Below are 14759 nucleotides of genomic sequence, written 5' to 3' on the forward strand. Positions count from 1 at the left end.
CACATAACCCTCTCTCAACTAGGGTGTCCTGCCCTTTGGAATTCACATAAAATGGACATGACTCCCACCAAGTCCCTTAGAGGTCCAGAGAATTTCCTATGATTTCTGTGAATTCCTAGGAACTTACATTCTCTTGGTCACCTCTCAGATTCATGTTCTTCCCGTATGCCCCAGCTCACTGAACTCTACATTTTTCTCCAATCTGCCACTTCCTAACCAACACATTATGCTGCTGTGGATCCAGGTGCGCCTTCCTTTAATTTCCAAAACATGCCTGTCATGAGGTAGTTGTGTATAGCACCCTCATATCAAAGGTTCTGAGGCTTGTGTGTGTGTTACTCCTTGGCATAAGATGGCTGGGATATAGAAATGAGGTTAGACATCTAGATCTTTAAAAAGTTCCTGGCATTTTACCAGCATATAAAGTCTACTGTCTGACTCTCTGCAGTGTCCCTGGCCTGCACCCACATTGCTGGTTCCCTCTCTCTAGGCTCCTCCTCCCCATTCCCCTTAAATAAATGATTTTTATAACCCAAAAGTTCTCACACGGAGTGCTCTCACAAGAGGTGTAGGGACATAGGGGCGGGGGACATATGAGACTTGCTCCCCATCACCTTGAGAGTGACCAGTGTATGAGCTGCCTGGATTTTGACTCCATACAAGAAGGTTCTGAGTATAGGACTCACAGACTGTCTTTTGAAGTAATTCCCCCATTACTAGGTGGCGTTGGGGGGGAATCAAGCCAGTGTTGAATATTCTGTTGTCTGGGATGCTGCAGAGCAGTTTAGGGGACACACAGACTGGACTCAGGTGACTTGATTGAGGCCACACAGTAGGACTGTATAGCAGCTGTGATGTTGGGGATTTTTTACTGTGTTCATTGTTAAGAGCGCAGACCCTGACCCTAGATTTGCTGTGTGACCTCTCACAGGTTGTACAAACCCATAGGACTCAGGTTTCACATCTATAAAGTGGGTTTAGTACACAGCGCCCTGACTATCTTGTGTGCCTGGTCATGGGGCCAGTGCTGCAGATGCATCCTTGGGTTGCTCTACCTGGGCAGCTGAGGGGGAAGCCTCAATGGGGAGGAGAAGGAGGCACGGGCCTGGAGTTAGGAAGATGGTGCTGCTCTCCTAGGTTATGGGATGCTAGAGTTCTCTGATGTTGCAGAGTATCCAGTCTGGGGAGAAGAGTCCAGGGCTTGACCCTCTGTAGGTGGTCGTGAGTCTGAGGCAGCTGAGGCTGTGGCCAGGAGGAGTGTGTAGGTCTCCACCCCTTCCGCTCTGTGATGTCAGGAACAGGGCTGGCAGAGGCATAGAGGGAAATGTTTGTCTGTGATGCAGCTAAGGGCTTATCATTCTGTGGGGGTTTGGCTTTGCCTTGTGTTCAGGGAGCATTACTATCACTAGCGGCAGCTGAGAAAGCCATACAGGTGCAAGCAATAGGTAAACACCAATATTTGCATTGGGGGTGTAGGGATTTGACATTTCCCACAAAGAGCTTTGTTGTTGTGCTCACAGATTCTTACTTAGGGAACCGACAGTTCAAGTTTGTGGAAAATCTGAATGGGAATTTGACTCATTAAACGGTGTAGGGACAGAGGACACGAGGGGCTTAGCCCAGCCTGGCTGTACTAGAGTGACTTTTGAGCTGACCATAGGCTGGCATTAGTGGGCAGGGCTGCCTGGGGCAGGCTGTTAACCAGAGAAGCAGGTAAGGGTTTCTAGGGGGTGTAGGGGTGGAAAGGATGAGATCACTGAGCTGATTTTGCCACAGGGAGGGAGCCTCTCCAGCACACTGCCCGGCACATCATAGACTGAGGCTGTTTATAATTTATTCTGCAATTATTATTGAGGTCCTCCTGTAGGTGCTAAGGCTGATATTGAAGATCTGAATGGCTTACTCTAACTATTGGGCTGTGATCCCAGAACAAATATTTAGCTCCGCCCTTGGGTTGCCTAAGAGCATAAAGGGCTTTTCTGAGTGAAGCTTTTCCTCTGCTTTTGTCTCTGCCTCCTAGATGTTTCCTCTGCTGCTGAACAGGCTGGCAGGCAGCCTGCAATGGGACCCTGCTCAGCAGACGCCCAGCTCTGCTGGGCTTCCTGGCTCCTGGGATTGACCAGCCTCCTCCTCAGTGAGTGGCCCGGGCTCCTGGGAGGGAGGGCAGTGGGGTGGAGCAGGGAGGCAGGGTATCCTTCCCTGTCTGATGTCTTTGGTGAACAAAGAGACAAAACAACTCTTATAGTTTAGCAAATGCACTGCATGTGGTTTAGAGTCCAGGGGTGAATAGAAAAAACAAATGGCCCTTTAGTTGTGGGGAGGCTGGGAACCCTGAGCTCTTGACGGTGGGCTGCATTAAGGGACAATTAACAGGGAGGTCAGGCCACTTCTGCTGCAACAGCAGTGTGAGCCTGGAGCTGCCTGGGGAGTAGGGTGGAGACAGACAAAGAAGCTGCTCCTGGGGATGGAGGGGTGGGAACGGGGCACCCCTGGCCTGGAACTCTGAGGGGGCCTGACAGCGTCTGCCGCTGTCGTGTGGAGGAGGGGCTGACCTGGCACTCCGTGTCTGAGCTGGAGGAATCAACTCTAGTCTGGGCTTCTCGGGCTTCTCCACTGAAAAAGAAGAGTGAAGGAACACTCCCCGCTGAGGGTTGGGACTCAGCTGCAAGCTCAGAGTCCCTGGAAGTCTCACATTTAACTTAAAATTACTCGTGAATTTTACCTTCCACTACAGTGTTAGTTTTCATCTTAAAAAATTGAGACGTATTTATCTCTGAGTAATGTGAATCCTTTAGGGGGGCGCCTTTTTCATGCCTGTGGGTTGCATCTCCCTCCACTGCCAGATGCTGCTCAGGTCCTGCAGACCCCAGACTGAAAGCACTGTTTCAGAGAAAAACCCTGGAAACAAAGGAGGTACCCATCAATTCGGGAATGATTGAACCAGTTGAGGAGTGTCTGTACCACACGATAATATGGGGGATAAAAACTGTACTAGTTGTCTGGGGGGATTTCCAGTTTCCATGAGGTCACATGCATGGATTTCCATGAGCAAGATGCAGGAGACTGAATACAATGAAATTCTTATTTTGTAAATGAACAGGAACCTTCAAAGTTTAAGGGTGTCTGTGTACCCGTATGTTTATAAATGGAGAAAATGTGGAAGGAAACAACAGATTGCTAACATGGGTTCCAAGAGAAGGTGAACTTGGGGAGGACAGAGAAGAGGGGAAGTAGAAATGGGGTAAGGGTTAAGCAAAAAGGGAACTGAAACAAAAACTTTCCTAATGAAGGCCGAATATCTCATCTATGACTTTATCAGAGAACTTATGTTTATGTATAAAGAAATTAAATAAAGAACTAATGGGAGGTTAATAACAACTAGCCAATTATGAATTCAGGTGTAATCTGTGAAAGCTCTCATTGTTGTATTTTTTTGTTCTAATATCCCAGCCACTATATGAAGTTGCAGGGAATTACATGAAATAGTGGATTAGAGAGGATTTGTACACAGGATATCTTGAATTAACAATGAGTTTTGCATTAGACCCCTCTAACTAGATAACTTTGTGTCCACAGTAAATGTAGGCTTTCTCCACTTCTTCAATTTTATGGAGAAATGGAGAAATATTTGAAATTATATAGAGTTTTCTCCATAGGCCCTGAGGTTGTAAGATTATATAAGAGAGAGAGAGAGAGAGAGAGGGAGGGAGGGAGGAAGAATAAAAGGAGGAAGGGTCAGAAAAATGGACATTTTTTGATGATTTTTGAGTGTTTAATGTTATGTCATTTAAATGAATTTTAACTCTGTCTTGTTTACTACCATGTCCTCCCCAGGCTTTATTTTCTTCTTCAGGATTAGATCTTTTGTAGATCAGAGAGCTCTTGCTGCCTTCCTTCTCTTTCTAAGTCTTCTTTCATCTTCCTCACAGTTGGTGCTCACCACCCAGATTCTGGGGCAGATCCTTACCTGCAGCCTGAGGGCTGAGCCTCTCTGCCTAGTTCCCTCCTTTCTAGAAAGTAGGGAGTCTGGCTGGGCTGCTATTTAACCCTCCCTTAGCCAGAAGTCCTTGTTCTGCTAACCCCTCTAGGTACTTGCTTCCCCTTTCCCAGGACAGGGAAGTTGGAGGATGAGACTCCAGGACCTGCTCAGATCCTGGAGCTCAGACGGCAGTGCTGGGAGGGAGGAGCCCTGGGGAGGGCAGAGAAAGGGTGGGAGAGCTGCTGGGCAGCTCCCTGCAGAGGAGAAGCACTGGACAGGAAGAGAGGAGACCCAGGGTCCAGGACTGGATCTGCCCTGTGTGACCCAGGACAAAATCACCCACCAGGGAACCTCCTCCTCTGTGTAAGAGGGGACCTGGGCAGATCCCCTCTAAGGCCCCTCCCAGCTATGACATTCTGGGATTTGGTGCCTCCACCCAGACAGGACTCTCCTGTGGCTACTTCAGTGCCTCTGCTCTGTCTATTTATCCTATCCTGTCCTTACCTGTGGCCTGACAGGAACTGCCAGCTGGTGAGCCTGTTTAGGGCACCTTCAAAAAGAAGACCCCTGGCAGTCACTGTGGTCACTTCCTCAGCCCTCCGAGGATTGAGGGCATCCTCCTCTTCAAGCTTTCTCTTTGGGATCCAGCCTGGCCCTCTGTTTTCTCTGTCTCTGCTCCTGAGAGGCGTCTCCAGACCACCTGGAAGGACATCACCCCCTCACCGCGGTGTGGGAACTTGGTCTGCAAACACTCCTCAGGAAAGCATGCTACAGCTGTGTGTTCAGAAGCAGCTGAGAAATTCAGACAGAGCTTTTCAGTTTCTGTCTGTTTAGCAGAAAATACCAGCTTCTTTCTCTCTATTCCCCTGGTGCTGATCCCCTCTTACCCGCACTGGGGGGGAATAGACAAACACTGTTTGGTCAGAATTACTGGTAAAAATCCCTTAGAAAGGGGCCATACTGGAGACTGAAATGCTGTCTCTCAGTAAGTCCATCTTCATGTTTCCCCATTGGAACAGGGCTGTTTCTTTGAGCCCCTGGTTAAACAGAGCACTTATGGTTAATGTCCATTGTTGCACCCCAAATTGCATATTTCAAATGAGATTAACTCTGAATGCCATGATTGACTGAAGTGTTACCGAATACTTTTATTACACTCATTATGAGGAAACCAGTAGGCTGTCAGAACTGATTCAAAGGAAGAGTCAGAGACCACGTCCATACAGGCCATTAGGAACGCTGGAATGAATTTAAGAACAGATGCCCTGTGTTTACAGAGTCTATGGCATTTGTGGCTACATAGAGAAAGGTCTGGATGGATCCAAGTCAATAACAGTGCTTACCTCTGGGAGGAGGCACTCTTCAAACTTTTACTTGAATCAACTCCATAATCCATATAATAGTTTTTTAGGAACACACAATACTTTTACACTTACAAAGCAACCCACTAAGGAAAGGGGAAAATGCCTACACCAAATAGTGTTGATAATATAAATTTTTTAAACCCATGCTTGGGATAAGATGTAACCTATCCTTCCTCCAACTTTACCACTCTCCCTGGCAGCACAGATGTCCTCAGGTACTTACTAACAAAGGAGTTGACAGTGGCTATGGAAGCCAGCTGCTGGGGACACAGCAATAAATTTCCTTCCAATCTCTGAGCTTTGGTAAACAAGAAGGCCCTCGCTGGACTTTGACTCCCTGTAGCCACCTATGGGATTGCACCCATGGGTGTCTGAGCCCATCCCTGTGCCCAAGAGGAGACCTCTGAGAGGGACAGCTGGTGGAGAGGAAAGGGCACCACCCTGGGACCTGGGAATGTCTGGTTCTGATCCCAGGTATGCTTACTCAGAAATAATCATCATCATAATGAGATGGAACACATTTCTGGAACAATTATTAAACACTGTGCTGGAACTTTTTATCGTCTTTTATCTTCCACTATAATTCTATGAGGTAAACACTGTTATTATTTCCATTTCACAGAAGAGAAGGCTGAAGGCTGAGAGGTTGAATAATAGCTCAAGTCCACACAGCCAGAAAATGGAGGACCTCGCCTCAACTTAAGTCTTGCTGCCTCTAAAGTCCAAGCTTTAGCGCACTCCATTACACTAGATCACCCAGTCTGATACCTCAGTCCATTTCAATAAAAACACACTTTGAAGTGGGACTGAGAGGTTGTGAGGACGCTGTGGGTTTCATGTGGTGCAGCTACAAGGTGGTGGAGCCTCCGCCAAGTGTGGTAGGCCCCCTCCCTCCCTCTCTCATGGGACGCGTGGTGTGGGATATGAACTCCCCTTGTTCTCAGACCCTGAGGTATTGTAATTATTTGTTACCATGGTACAGCCTAGCCCATCCTGACTGCTACACTGCCTAGAAGGAGAGGGAAGGGAAAGCAGCCTTCATTACTGTATTAGTTATCTATTGCTGTGTAACCTGTTACTTGACAACTTGGTGCCTTAAAACAACACCGTGTACAGTATCACTCACAGCTTCTGAGGGTCAGGATCCAGGGGTGGTGTAGCTGGGTCCTCTGACTCAGAGTCTCTCAGACTGGAATCAAGGTCTTGGCTGGGGCTGCAGTCAGCTCAAGACTCAGTGGGGAAGAATCTGCTTCCAAGCTCACTATTGTGATTGCTGATAGGATGCAGTTCCTGTGATTGTTCAACGGAGGGCCTCAGTTCCTCCCTGGCTGTTGGCCGGAGGCCGCCCTCAGTTCCTCGCCATGTGGCCTCTCCACAGGGCAGCTGACAACATGGCAGTTGGCTTCATCAGATGGAGGGAGAGAGAGAGTACAAGCAAGACGGGTCACAGTCTTGTATAACCTCCCATCACTAAGTGACGTCCCATCACCTTTGCTCTATCCTATTCCTCAGACCAAGTCATTAGGTAGAGACCACACTCCAGGTGAGGGGATTACAAAGGGTGTAAACATGAGGAGGGAGGGATCTTTTGACCCACTTTGGAAGCTGCCTCCTACAGATATGCACTTAGTATGTGTTAGAAAATGTGCTGGTGCTTTTGATCCTTGATCTCATTTAATTCATACTATCATTGGACACAGGTAAGGAAACTGCAGGTTAGCGTGTTTAAGTAACCCAATCAAGGATATACTCCAGCAGAACCAGTACTGGATTCCAGAATTGCTTCAAATTCATTGTACTAGGCTGCTTTCCAAGAGTCAAGGGAGTATGTATATTGGATGGATTTCATTAAAAAGATGGGTTCTGTGGTTCTCTCTTATTCTTGACCACAAAACACTCATGGTTCCTGTTTCCAATGCCCTAGGCATGTGCAGCACTGGGGGCAAGAGTTCTGGCATACATGGTTCTGGAGGTCAGGATTCTGGAGTCCACGTTCCTCTGAAAAGGATCCGAGGAGGTTCGGTGTTGTTTCATGTGATCAAGGAGCCAGGAGTGGAGCTGGAGGAAATCTCATGGTCCTTTGGCCCTGGCTTAAAATACAGAGTCTTGCTGCGAGTCCATAACGGGTCAGAAGGGACTCCAACCTGGGTCAACCTCCAGGACAAGTACAAGCAGAGGGTCCATGTGCCCAACATGACGTCCCTGAGGATTGAGAACTTGACCCCTGAGGATAGTGGGTACTACCGGGCTCGAGCCAGCTTCACTGGTGGAGTGGAATCTACCCAGATTTTCCACCTCACTGTCAATGGTACGTGACACCCCTCACCTCAATCCCATGGCTACGTCCTTCTTTTGTACCCAGGAGTGTCACTTGGGCCCCAATTTCAGGATTCATTCCAGATGCCAGCCTTCAGGCTCTATTTTCTCTCTTGAAATTAGGATAAATGGCTTTACCACAAATGAAGAGCAGAGCTGAGATTCACACGAGGGATAAAATCACTTCAGTTTTTTGGGAGAGGAAAATGGAATTTGGGGGAAATGGAATTTTTGCCATAACACTTCCTCTTCTTTAGAGCATTAAATTGACTTAATTTGTGTATTAGTTTTCTATTGCTGCTATAACAAATTACAGTAGGCCCCCCTTATCCACAAGGATACGTTCCAAGACCCCTGAAACCGAGGATAGTATCAAACCCTACATATGCTATGTTTTTCCTATGCATACATACGTGTGGTAAAGTTTAATTTGTAAGTTAGGCACAGTAAGAGGAAAACTATAACTAATAATAAAATAGAACAATTATAACAATATACTCTAATAAAATTTACTGTAGATTTTAGCAATCTCAGCATACAATTGTTTTCTTTCCTAATTAAGTCAAGAACTTTCACCTTTTCACTTAAAGAAAGCACTTTACAGCTTCTCTTTGGCATATCCCAGCATCACTACTCCTACTCTTTGGGGTCCTTATTAAGTAAAATAATAAAATAACTGTTACCTGAACACAAGCACTGTGATCACACCACGGTAGATCTGATAATCCAACTGGCTACTAAGTGAGTAATGGGTGGGTAGTGTATACAGTGTGGATACACTGGACAAAGGGATGATTCATGTCCCAGGTGGGATGGAGTGGGATGATGCAAGATTCAACACACTACTCAGAACAGTATGCGATTTAAAACATGACTTATTTATTTCTGGAATTTTCCATTTAATATTTTCGGACCATTGTTGACCGTGTGTAACTGAAACCACAGAAAGTGAAACTGTGGATGAGAAGGGACCACTGTACTACAAATTACCAGCTTAACTCAACACAAATTTATGATCTTACTGTGCTGTAGGGCAGAAGTCAGACACAGGTCTCACTGGGCTAAAGTCAAGGTGTTGGCAGGGCCGGGTTCCTTTCTTGAGGAGCCAGGGGGAGAAATATTTTCTTGCCTCTTCCACCTTCTAGTGGCTGCCTGCAACCCTAGCACTCGGCCACCTTCCTCTATCTTCACAGCCAGCAATGGTGGGACGAGTCCTCCTCACAGTGCAACCCTCTGAACTCCTCTCCTTCCTTCTTCTACTTTTATGGACCCTTGTGATTACATTGGTCCCCTCCAGATAATCCAGAATAATCTTGCTATTTTAATGTCAGCTGTTTAGCAATCTTAATTCTGTCTATTACCTCAATTCCCCTTTGCCATTAACCTAACATATTCACAGGTTCTGAGGATTAGGATGCAGACATCCTTGGCGGGGGGCACTATTCTGCCTGCTCTAATTCAGAAATCATGTATAGTTCGTCATCCCTGTCTCCTCTGCTCTTACACAGCCCTGGCCTGAGGGAAGCATCACACACAAAATCCAGACTGAAGAGCCTCCATAGATATAGGAGAAAGTTTACCCTGCCACCCATCTTCAGAACCTTATTTAGCAACCCTTTCCTTCCCTACAGTTCCTCTGCATAGAGAAACACCCTGATACGGAGAGAGTGGCTTTGACAGCTTTAGGTCCCCATGGGATTTCTATGACTGGCTTGTAAATCTGTCAGTTCTCTTCCTCTCTTTACCACAAGTCCAGTGGCATGTTCTAACCACACTCGGGGTTGTCATTCCCGAGTCATTCCCGCTACCTCTGCATTTCCCACAAGTGTCTCCACTTTTGGGCACATGGGTTCTTTCTCTGGACTCCCAGAGCTGGCTGGATGTCCCTCTTCACCATTGGCTGTGTAGTCCCAGGCACCATCTCTGCAGGAGAAGCAGGGTGACGGTGGTGGACCAGGACAAGTCCTTCATTCCTGGCTTCTTCTCCCTCTAGGAAAGACCCAATTTCTAAACATATTGGGCCCTGGGTAGGTGGAGTGCAGCCTCTATTTTCTTGTGGGAGATTTTTAAGGCTTGCTCAGTTTAGTGACATCAGGTAAGGCTTAATTCTGTGCCCCCCATCCTTCTTGTCTCTTGCTATATATTTAACGTTGGGATAATTCTATTTCGTCTATAAAATGTCGCACTTTCCGTAGAGGGATGAAGCCAGAGCTTCAGGGAGATACTGGATGAGAATGCGCAGACTGTAATGTTCTGCACTCACGTGAGGCTCCATTCTCTTGTCCCTCCCACCCCAGAGCCCGTGCCCCATCCCCAGATCCTGGTCCGGTCACTGTCCATCACAGCAGGCTGGTGCAATGTCACCCTGGAGTGCAGGGCTGTGCAGGTCACAGAGGACCTGAATGTGACCTGGGAGAGCAAGGGCCTTCCCAGGGAGCTGGAATGGAGAGAGACACTGGGACCAGCGCCCAACTCCTGGACCCTGACTGTGAGCCTGCCTTTGAACCAGCCCAATGTCAGCCTCACCTGTGTGGTCAGCAACGCCGAGGACCAGAAAACTGTCACTTCAGCCCTTGGGGAGGTCTGTGCCCATGGTGAGTGTAACCTGCCAGAGGGGAGGGGCGCTTTCGGAGCTCAGGGAGCGCTGGGGTCTGAGGACTCTGGGCTTTTCTCCCCACTGTGTTCATCAGCACCACCTCCACCTGGTCACCCCACACAGCAGTCTGGGAGGCACATCCAGCTTGTCTCTGCTTTTAAATGTCTCTCACATCTCAGCCTCTCACCTCGTGCCCCTGCTGGTAGGCAGCAGCTGTCCAGTCCCGCTCCCCGCCCCACTCATCACCCACAGTGAGTCCAGAGTGGTCTTTTGGAAAAGAAGTTGGATTGTGTCATTTGTCCATGTCACCTGTAGGATTTGATCTCCAGTGACTCCTTGTAGAATTCAGGGCTAAGACCCTCCTCTGCCCATGGTTTTGGCCTCAGTGACACACTTTACATCACACTGCTTGCTTGGAGTTCCCGAATATGTTCTGTTATTGCCAGATTTGAGCCTCTGGATATGCTGTTTCCTCTCCCATCATTCCTCCCACCTTTTGCCTTCATTTCTTGCCTTATTCTTATTGAAGGGCTTCCTTCAGGGACAGCTGACTTCAGTAACATGTGACTCATGTGGTCACACAGGGCCCCATGCTGGATGTAAACCTCTGCAGTGGCCATCTTGACATAACTAACAATTTTTGAGCAAAGAACTCCTCATTCTCATTTTGCACAGGGCCCTGCAGGGGCTGTAGCCGTCCTGCCCTCAGGCATCACCTTTAAGGAGGGTCCCTGGCAGCTCACTAAGTGGCAACGCTCTGTTTCTGTACTTGTCTCTTCCCTAGCCTGGAACACCTTGAGGGCAGGGGCCATGTCTTGTTCTCCTTTGAATCCGTGTGCCAAGCACAGCATCTGGAACAGTTTGTTCACAGTGTTTCGATGATTGAATGAGTGACCTGGTACCCCCGTGTGCAGCCTCGCCCCCTAATCTATCCTCCATGAGCTGCTGGAGGGACCTGCTGTGTCAGCATCACATAAAACGCCCTGTTACCCTCCCCTTACCCCCCGTACTGGAGCCTCAGACAGAGTTCAACACTCAGTGTGATGCACGAGACCCTCTAAAGACAGCTCCAGCCACCCTTTGACCTTCCTTGCCCCCCTCCTTCCTGCCCTTTCCCTCTCCTGCCTGCTGCAGTGGAGTGTTGGCAACTCCTAGGCACTGGCTTTTGGACACAGCCATTTCTTTAACTTGGTACTCCTCCCTCCTGGAATGCCCTGCCCACCCTGAATATCTGGTAAAGTCCTATTTCTTCTTCAAGACTCAGGTTACCCATCACCTCCTATGGGAGGCCCTCCCTGAAGACCCGTGTACAAGGTGTAAACCTCTATTGCACAGAAATCTTTCTGGCTGGCACACTTTGTTGTTTTCTCAGTCTTCCCTGCTGAGTGATGAGCTCCCAGGGTGTGGACCAAGTCTCGTTCATCTCAATATCCTGTCATCAAGCAGGAGCTTGGGCACTGGGGAAATGAATGACCCTCCATGGTCCTTCCTCTTCAGCTTCTGAACCAGGAATCTTCAGACTTCTCCCCCTGCTCTCTCTATCTCTCCTGGCACTGGGTATCTCAAGTTCTCTCTTACCTTAACCTTCTTCACTCTCTCCGTGTGAGGGAAACAGTTTCAGGTGGACACGGCTCGGCAGGCACCCTGGAAGCCATACTAGGGGCCCTTGTGGCCGTGCTGTTGATCCTCGGGGTTGGACTGTACCTTTGGAAGACACATGAGAAGAAGAAGAAGATGGAGATTGGAGGAGGCAGGTTGCACTTTCCTTTCTGGCTCAATTACCTCCCCTCCCCCACTGGGCCCTTGGCTCCCTTTCTCCTGCAATTTGCTGCTCAGTGAATGTCCCTGTGGAAGGGATGGTGTGTAGACATGTCCTTGGGGTTCATAGCAGTGGGGGAGGGTACAGGTTTCCCAGGCCCAGATTCAAGCTCCACTCTGTGTATGACTCAGGTGCAGAATTGCAAGAGGAACACAGGAACCAGGATGGTGACATCCGGTTTGCTGAGCTGAGCCAGCAGGAGTCTCGAGGGCGCAGGGACAAGGTGAGAGCTGGGATCAGTGTCCAACTGGGCTCTCCCAGGTCCCTCTGTGCCTGGGTCTGGGCATTTCTAGCCCTGCTGTCTCTGGCCCTTTCTAGTCTCTCCGGATAGTCACTGGTATTTACTAAGAAACTTTACAACTGGGGCCAGTATAGTGCAGGGCACTTAGGGGGAATTCACGTGCAGTTCCTGTCAGCAGCATTGGTTCCATCTGGGTCCCTCTGGGGCCTCTCTATCCCTCAGCTGTTCTAGGAACCCTCTGTCTTGCATTCCTAGGGTGTGGGTGAACGACATCTAGAACAAAAGGAACCTCTCACTACTGTCTACTGTGCGGTCCAGAGGCCAGGCCTGGCCATGAAGATGATTTAATTGCAGAAAGCAGGAGAATGGACATTCCTAGGACACCTTCTCTCTGAGCTTGATGCCTGCAGACACCCGCGTCTTCCAGCTCTGGTCCAGCTCCAGCTGTCCCTGGTCTGCATTACTCTGACCTTCATGTCCTCAACTCCCTGGGTACATGTGGCTGTGTCACTTCTTCTGACACCTCCCCAAGCTGCCATCCCTCTCACGACCCTCACTCCTGCAGGATGAGTGCTCTTCCTCTGTCATTGACTCGCCTCCTGACCCCTCTACTCCTGAAGATTCTGAAAGGGGACCCTCCTGACTGTGCATGTGTTAACCCCCACAGCCTCTGCTGTGTTGCTGGTGTGTGTCTTTCTGAGAACACGAGCCCAGGGTGGGGACCGTGTAGAGGAGATGACCATGCCACAAAGGAAAGAGTGAGGCCCTTGGTGCTGGATGCTGAGTTTGGGATTAATGGAGGCAGCACGGGTGGTTGTGAGCCCACAAAGGGACTGGCCAGAGGCTTCCTTTGCACCTTGTGTAAGGCTCCTTTGGGGGGTGTTTGGTATTGTGTGTGTGTGTGGGTGTGTGTGTGTGTGTGTGTGTTGGGGAAAGTGTCTAGTGTACATTATATACTGGCCAGGGCCCTTGTTCTTGGCCACCTGTGCTAACCTGGACCTCAGCCTCAGCGTCAGCCCATGGGCCCCAAACCCACCTTCCTGTGGAGTGGGAAGAGGAATCTCTATTATTTAAGGCCATTTGAAGTCTTCTGTTTCTCAGAGAATGACCCCAGAGACTCAAAGTTAGGAGTTGCATTCTTAGAAAAACAGCTTCAGCTCTTCCCCTGTCTTGGATAGGGGCGGTTATCTAACTGGGTGGTTAGAGTGGATGTACAGTGTCCTCCCACCCACCTTGGTGAGGCTACTGTGGGGTGTGAGGGGTAAAGCTTGTGAGAGAAGGTCTGAATCAGCCCTCTCCGGGCTTTTCTGGTGACCATCAGCACCGCACAACCATGCTGGCCTCAGGCCGTAGGTTACCTCTTCTTTGTTCACTCACATCCGTCTGTCTAGAATGACAGTTCCCTCTCTCTGTTCCTTGCTGCCATCCTTGCCTGCTGAAATACTACCATCCTGTCTAAAGCCTCCTTCCAAGTCACGTGTTACATGGATCCCATCTGGTTCCCAAAGGTTTGGAAATGGTCTCTCCAACATCTGACTTTTTCCAATGTCTTGTACATAGATAAGGCCACTACCATAGTCTGCCCTGGATTAGTTATGAGTCTTCCCTGCAGGACTAACCTAGAGTTCCCTCAGGAGGGTGTTGGGGCTGTAGGAGGCCAGGACCAAGAAGACAAGCACCTCTCTCTGTGAAGATTCTTGGCCACCCTTCCTCCCACAGGGGCTCAGCAGACTGAGACCAAGAGCACAGAGGCTGCTGAAGGTCTTTCCGGTGGTGGGTCCACGTGGAATCAAGGATGGACATGATGATCTCCCATGACCCTGCCGATGACCTCTCATGACTCTCCCTGACCCAGAGATCTGAGGTGGGAACTTCCCCACCCCACCTCCAGCCCCACATTGCCTGAGGACCTGATGCAGCCTGCACTGTGGTGTGTGGGAGCTTCTCCCTCTATGAGGCTCCTCACCTCCTCAAAGCCTCTGCCTGCTGCCTTGTATCCCAGCTCTTGGGTCAGGGGTGGACTCCCTGGTACTACGAACTGTGGTACCTTGTCTCCCGGCCTACATTCCTGGTTTCTTGGTTCTCTTCCCAGCTGAGCTCAGCTCAGCAGCTTCATCCCTGAGCTCAGAAAGCAAAGTTCTGAGTAAAGGCTTAAGCATTAGGAAGCAATGCTAGGGGCCTGCTGGACGGTACATGGATAAGGGAGAAGTAGGGGGATCCCATAATAGGGATGTCTCTTTTCCCTCAGGCTGAGTAGAAAGCTGAGAGTGAAAAAGATGACATCTTCTCACTGGCATTGCAGGCGACTGGTCATGGTTGGGTGTCAATGCCCATGAGCCTAGGAGCAGTGACCACCCATTGACCCTTCCGATCCCACCTAAAGCAAGGAGTTAAAAAAAAAAAAAAAGGGGGGAACTGGGCTTTCCAAGCCTGTAATGAACCCG

At 49.1% G+C, this 14759-nt stretch overlaps 1 protein-coding gene across 2 annotated transcripts; it reads left to right on the plus strand.

The window, feature by feature from the left end:
- Positions 1 to 1962: 1962 nt before the first annotated feature.
- On the plus strand, positions 1963 to 13042 carry LOC131404609 (SLAM family member 5-like). 2 transcript variants are annotated; one of them, XM_058539507.1, is made up of 6 exons: positions 1963 to 2134; positions 7268 to 7651; positions 9957 to 10253; positions 11871 to 12005; positions 12206 to 12297; positions 12571 to 13042. In XM_058539507.1, the coding sequence occupies exons 1-6, from the start codon at positions 2062 to 2064 to the stop codon at positions 12661 to 12663; spliced, it is 1074 nt and encodes a 357-aa protein (XP_058395490.1). In that variant the 5' UTR covers positions 1963 to 2061; the 3' UTR covers positions 12664 to 13042. The 2 variants fall into 2 exon arrangements, with proteins under 2 accessions (XP_058395490.1, XP_058395491.1); XM_058539508.1 differs by lacking the exon at positions 11871 to 12005.
- The last annotated feature ends 1717 nt before the right edge of the window (positions 13043 to 14759 follow it).

Source organism: Diceros bicornis, chromosome 4 (genome assembly GCF_020826845.1).
Source record: "Diceros bicornis minor isolate mBicDic1 chromosome 4, mDicBic1.mat.cur, whole genome shotgun sequence".
Classification (NCBI taxonomy): Eukaryota; Metazoa; Chordata; class Mammalia; order Perissodactyla; family Rhinocerotidae; genus Diceros; species Diceros bicornis.

Coding starts and splice junctions, on each gene's coding strand:
- LOC131404609 (XM_058539507.1), top strand. CDS start 2,062: ATGGGACCCTGCTCAGCAGACGCCCAGCTCTGCTGGGCTTCCTGGCTC. Junction 12,006..12,205: donor GAAGATGGAGATTGGAGGAG/GCAGGTTGCACT, acceptor TGTATGACTCAG/GTGCAGAATTGCAAGAGGAA. Junction 12,298..12,570: donor CTCGAGGGCGCAGGGACAAG/GTGAGAGCTGGG, acceptor TTGCATTCCTAG/GGTGTGGGTGAACGACATCT.